This window comes from Lineus longissimus, chromosome 11, assembly GCF_910592395.1.
Source record: "Lineus longissimus chromosome 11, tnLinLong1.2, whole genome shotgun sequence".
In the NCBI taxonomy this organism is placed as follows: Eukaryota; Metazoa; Nemertea; class Pilidiophora; order Heteronemertea; family Lineidae; genus Lineus; species Lineus longissimus.
Genome location: NC_088318.1, coordinates 11,926,565 through 11,932,801, shown reverse-complemented (window position 1 = coordinate 11,932,801; position 6,237 = coordinate 11,926,565). Strand labels below are relative to the sequence as shown.

Genomic DNA, 6,237 nt, shown 5'->3' with positions numbered 1-6,237 from the left:
TGCGACAGCAAAATTTACTTCTGGTGGAGGCAGACATCAGGATCGGTGACATTCCTCATCGAATTCCAAGAAACTACACATGGTTTCCCCAAGTCCTGTATCGACGTGACAATAAACTTCTTAACCATATCCTTAAATTCAGAGTTTCATGTAGGAAGTGTTTATCGAAAGCAGAAATAACTTTGAACAGCGACAAATCCAAATTCACATAAAATTCATTTTATTGAAATCTGCATGATTCAAACATGCATCAGATGGTTGGTCAACATAGCAAAATGAACGAGGGTACAATTCACATGATTGTACAAAATGTTTCCAAAAAGACTGTAAAAAGAACCGGTATTTATGACATACAATTACAACACAAGAGAACACAAAATTTTGGCATGATTTGGTCAGGACTCCCAGACTGTTTAACTTGATGTCTTCTCCTGACCACTGCATATGGATGGTTTACAAAAGTCATTCTCAAATCAAGATTCATAAGTGCAGTGCTTCGATAGTTAGTTTGATTTCTTAATAATGTGACGTTTTCTACTTTTGTGCTGCTTTGATTTGGTACAACTTAAAATAACAGTATGCATGGTGGAGACTTTATGCAGATCTAGCAGCAAAACCAATGGTAGCATGAAATGTTCAATTTCATATGGAGTCCTGAAATTATTTTAGTATTGCACAGTACAAAGACAGAGCAGTATGATGGAAAACTAAGACTCGGAAACACAACTTTTGGAATGAATCAGTCCAAGATTTAAGCTTCTTCAGCATCTTCTTCCTCTTCGTCGAATTCGCCCTCCTCTTCAGCAGTGGCATCTTGGTACTGCTGATATTCCGACACCAAGTCGTTCATGTTGGATTCGGCCTCCGTGAACTCCATCTCGTCCATACCCTCACCAGTGTACCAATGCAAGAAAGCCTTACGACGGAACATAGCGGTGAACTGCTCGGAGATGCGCTTGAACAGCTCCTGGATAGCAGTGCTGTTGCCGATAAACGTAGCGGACATCTTGAGGCCACGCGGAGGGATATCACAGACAGCCGTCTTCACATTGTTGGGAATCCATTCAACAAAGTAACTGCTGTTCTTGTTCTGGACGTTCAACATTTGTTCATCAACCTCCTTCATCGACATGCGTCCTCGGAACATGGCAGCTACGGTCAGATAGCGACCGTGTCGTGGGTCACAGGCGGCCATCATATTCTTCGCGTCAAACATCTGTTGCGTAAGCTCTGGGACTGTGAGCGCCCGGTACTGCTGACTACCACGCGACGTCAGAGGAGCAAAGCCAGGCATGAAGAAATGAAGACGCGGGAATGGCACCATGTTGACGGCTAGCTTACGAAGATCGGCGTTCAATTGGCCAGGGAATCGGAGGCAAGTTGTTACACCAGACATGGTTGCAGATACTAGATGGTTAAGATCGCCGTAGGTTGGGGTTGTCAGTTTCAATGTCCTAAAACAGATGTCGTACAGAGCTTCGTTGTCTATGCAGTAGGTCTCGTCTGTGTTCTCCACAAGTTGATGGACAGAGAGTGTGGCGTTGTATGGTTCTACTACAGTATCGGAGACCTGGAAACACAGAATGATACGGACATTTATACATCTGAAGTTGGTCCAATAACCCAGGCCATCCCAACCCTCAGTAAATAAATGACCAGATGCATACCACCCTCTATATTTCTGTAGCGTAAAAAGACCCTGCAATTAGGAGTTGTAGAAATCCCTCTTGCTCTCTCTAGTGTAGTGCGTCAAGAAACAACTTGCGACAAAGTTCAAGATATACTTTCAAACAGATTAGCTACTTCAAGACATTGCAAGAGACTTGAAAATTATTGGGAGTTGCAAGCAACCTACCTTTGGTGATGGTACTACAGAGAATGTGTTCATGATTCTGTCTGGGTATTCTTCGCGGATCTTGCTGATGAGGAGTGTGCCCATACCCGAGCCAGTTCCACCGCCTAGGGAGTGTGTCAATTGGAATCCTTGAAGACAGTCACAGCTCTCCGCCTCTTTTCGCACAACATCCAGCACTGAATCTACGAGCTCCGCACCTTCTGTATAATGTCCCTTTGCCCAGTTGTTACCAGCACCACTCTGTCCAAATACAAAATTATCTGGTCGGAAGATTTGTCCAAAAGGTCCGGAGCGAACTGAATCCATCGTTCCTGGTTCCAAATCGACAAGGACGGCTCGTGGCACATACTTTCCACCTATAACAAAGAACACATTCATTTACAATTGCAAACCTATGTATCATAGGTGCACAGGTCAATTGTCACTGCAATGTTAGTTTTAGAGGCCTAAGTAGTAGTAAGTACTCGGCTGAGTAGGCCTCATTGGACAATGTTTTCGGATGGACACGACTGACTGATTGCCTGGACTTTGACACAGGCAGGCTTCATATATCTCAAAAAAAATGATGTACTGCTTCGTCAAGTAGCCCCAATTATGATTATCTTTTGAGGTTGGATTGGATGCTTACCCGTGGCTTCATTGTAATATACATTTATTCTTTCTAGTTGGAGATCGCTGTCACCATGGTATGTGCCTGTGGGGTCGATGCCGTGTTCATCTGAGATTACCTCCCAGAACTGTAAAGAGAAATTTAAAAGCTTTTGAACCAAAAATATAGGCCTAGCTACATTAAATCATAATTCTGCAGTTAGGCCTAAATGACTTTCAAACAATGAGAGTCACGGTCCTACCATACCATAACATACTGGAGTGGAACAGTGGAAGCTTTTTTGCATGAAAAACTATCTGTCGTGGCCTTGCAAATTCAAGTGCCCTTTAAAAATAAATCTTAGAGTGACCAGACTATTATTTTTTCAGGTCCAACTGCTGCATGCATCGATCAGTCAGTGGTACTGGTGAGTGGCACTGCCACTGGCAGTGCATGATCATGTCAAAACTAACTCAGCCAGGCGCCGTCAATATCATCAGACATGCACACCCCGACACAAATTACTGTCGCAACCGGCCGCAACGGCCCCCGACCGTTTATTAGTGGCACGTGTGAAATCACAAAGGAGACGGAAAAGGGCGGGAACCGTCGCATCATTGCAAGTGCATTAGACATGTAGAGTTCATGCATGCTGGAAAAGAAGATTACTGATTAGCAAGAGCAGAACTCGGACAAAAGCACATCACAAGTGAAAGTAAATTCATTCTCACCTTGGCACCAATCTGGTTACCACACTGTCCAGCTTGCATATGAACGATCTCCCGCATAGTTGATGTTTTTTTGATAAATTACGAAGCGATATGTACAGCCTCTTCTTCCCCAGGCAATTAAAAATGTGCTCAGTTGCAGTTGGCGGGAGGCTGGCTTTATGCGCCAAACCACATTACCCATTGTATCGTTGCGAATGATGTCACAAGCGAGCAATTTGATTGGCCATTCTAATTATCATGAGAACTACTTTTGAAATATCTTCAAAGGAAATACGTATTTTGTCATTGTTCCGAATTCCTGTAAAGTTTCTACCATAGTTTAGAAGACACGTTTTTCCAAAGTGATGGATAGATCATACTATCACTGAAATAGAAGAGCTATGTTTGTCTATTGGCGGATGGATAATGTCCCAAGGTGTTGGTCAACAGGTGCGCGCTCTTCCCAGGCAACAGTTTCCAATATCAACAATATGGACGCGGCATCCCGTTTCGCAGGGCAACAAAAACGGCGGGAAAAGAAGTCACTTTGTCATAAAAGGCATAAGTGAGCCTTTTCATACCGCATTCTTCATTTATTATTTATTTAATGATATCATAGCTGAAGCAAAGCCGAGTCTCAATGACAGAATGCCCTGATGAGTACCTAATATCCAACAGAGTGGGAAGTAGTTCTAGCCCAAGTTTCTTGCCATGGAATGTTTCGAAGTTACTGCCAGCCTCAGGCTCAGCCCAGATAGTTGGAAATAATGGAAGTTTCAGATATATATTATTTGGCTTTTGTTCATACTGGAATGTTTGTAAACCTGCTGCTAGGTGGCATTATTGCCATTAATCCCAGAGTGGGGGGAAAACTTTCAGATTAATTCATAATTGGTTTCAAGCTTAATTGGCTCAGAAAAACCTGCAAGGCGCTGCATCTCAGATGGGACAATAATTCGACTGGTTTCTGGCCATGCGGCCGGAATGTTTCCTAATCTGCTTGTCATTAATTCAAGATAGTAGGACAAGTTTTAGATAGGCCAATGAATTGGTTTCCGGCTAGGCTCTGAAAATCCTGTTGGGGCCCATCCAAGGTAACATGGCTTGGTCGCTGCATGGAGGTATCTTATTTATACCTCCATAGTCGCTGTTAGTCAAAGTTTGAATAATCACAAGTCCTTTAGTAAGAGACAACAATTAAAGACATATTTGGGCATAAAATGCTTTAGTTTATTTCTGGAAGGCCAGACACAGTTTATAAGCAGTTACTGAGCAATAAATACTGACTAGCGCATCTATACATGGGAAATACATTACAAAGTGATTATGTTCATACAAGGTGTTTTCAGTTGGAAAAAATGATATTCAGGAGATGATAAAAGCACCAAGGCAAGAGATTCACTAAGAATTTAAAATGCTAGCACCTTCAAAGTAAACCATAAAATTATTTGAGTTTTTGCAGCTAGCTACAAGCAGTAGAACTATTACTAGTGTATTAGGTTGCTTTTCAGGTTTACAGATATCCACATTGAAAAGAAGTCCGCCAACGAAAATGTAATAATTTGGCCCCATATATCAAAACAACTACAAAACAATTAAATCTAGCACTTTAAATATTCTGACACATCAAGTGACTTGCTTACTGCACTACTTGCAACATAACCCTCAAAATTTAGGCATGATCTCTTGAATATGACTGGACAGTATTCACTCAGAATGGGAATCATGCATGGATATCAAAAAGAATACAGTTAGAATCTCTCTATTAAGGACAACTTCTGGACTGACAAGTACTGGCAGTAATAGAGAGGTGTCCTTGTTAGAGAGGTAAAGTTGAATGGAGGTTACAAATATGCATCCTGGCCAACAGAAGCCCACTAGTTAAGCAGGCCATTATATTACCGATAATAGAACAAAAGATGGCGCCTAAAGGCATGTAGACTGCACGAAACAGCTGGTTCACCCACAGACGCCAGGTAGCTGGTGACTCATCTTTCATTCTCTTTCGTCTGTATCGGAAAATGCATGATACACTGACTCACAATCACATTGCACATACCATTCATAGTAGAATGAGTAGGTAATCGTACTAAAGGCCTACACCCAGTTATTTTTACAAATCCACTAAAAGCACTTTTTTAAATTCCACGCTTCCTTATGTCTAGTAGTTTTTTTATTAAAAGCTAGGGAATGAACAATTTATCGCTTTGAGACTATTCAGTTGTATGAAATTAAAGGGGGACTATAGGCAGGATCAGTGGGCTAATTTGGCCATCTTCAGGTGAATAATATACACAGTGAGGGCCCTGGGTCATAACAGATTCAGCACTAAATATATTCCTCCTACGAGCATGAATCATTTCGACGTGCTGTGAGATGTCAGAGACCCCTATTGGCGGCTACGTGTTACATTATCTTGCCTGTCTAGCTGCCGCCTATATTTTCCCTTTAAGCTATGTAAGAACTTGTACATGTTTCACGCAGTGCCCGGTGTTGAGGCTAATACACGTCTGGAGAATTGATACACTGCTGATGGAGACATACAATGTCTCGTCTGGAGAATTGAGACATACAATGTCTCGGGAATTGTATGTCTCCATCAGCAGTGTATCAATTCTCCAGACATGTATTAGCCACCAATCAGTGCTTATAAATGGATCAGGTGTATCATTATCAATATAAAACCCACCTGCCAAACAATTCTAAAAGCAAAGTATTCTTAAAGTAGAGCAAGTTGGAAGGAATCGCCAGTGGATTAGTGTAGAACAAGCCCAATGATACTTTCCCACGCTTGAAATGACTTTTTGACATTGAGAGACATGGCCGTGATATAGTGTGGTAGTCTAACCAGCAGGGCCTGCTAATTAGACATGGCGGAAACAAGGAACTATGTGCTACAGCTATTATCTCTTTAGTTACAACATAAATCTGGTAATGTAATTATAATTCATAGATCATGATCTGAACCTGGCAAACATGATGGTCATGCAACCATGACAAACCCATTAGGAATCGAGTATCAATATCGATACTGTAGGTCCCATTATGATCGCAGCCATCAGTTTTAACAAAGTTATTTTTAA

At 41.7% G+C, this 6,237-nt stretch overlaps 1 protein-coding gene across 1 annotated transcript; it reads right to left on the bottom strand.

Moving 5' to 3' along the window:
- Positions 1-203: 203 nt before the first annotated feature.
- LOC135495561 (tubulin beta chain) lies at positions 204-3,334 on the bottom strand. Its single transcript, XM_064784350.1, has 4 exons — positions 3,176-3,334; positions 2,484-2,592; positions 1,856-2,211; positions 204-1,570 (listed from the first exon to the last, which is right to left on the bottom strand). Exons 1-4 carry the CDS (start codon positions 3,230-3,232, stop codon positions 752-754), a joined length of 1,341 nt encoding a protein of 446 aa, XP_064640420.1. The 5' UTR covers positions 3,233-3,334; the 3' UTR covers positions 204-751.
- Positions 3,335-6,237: the final 2,903 nt, after the last annotated feature.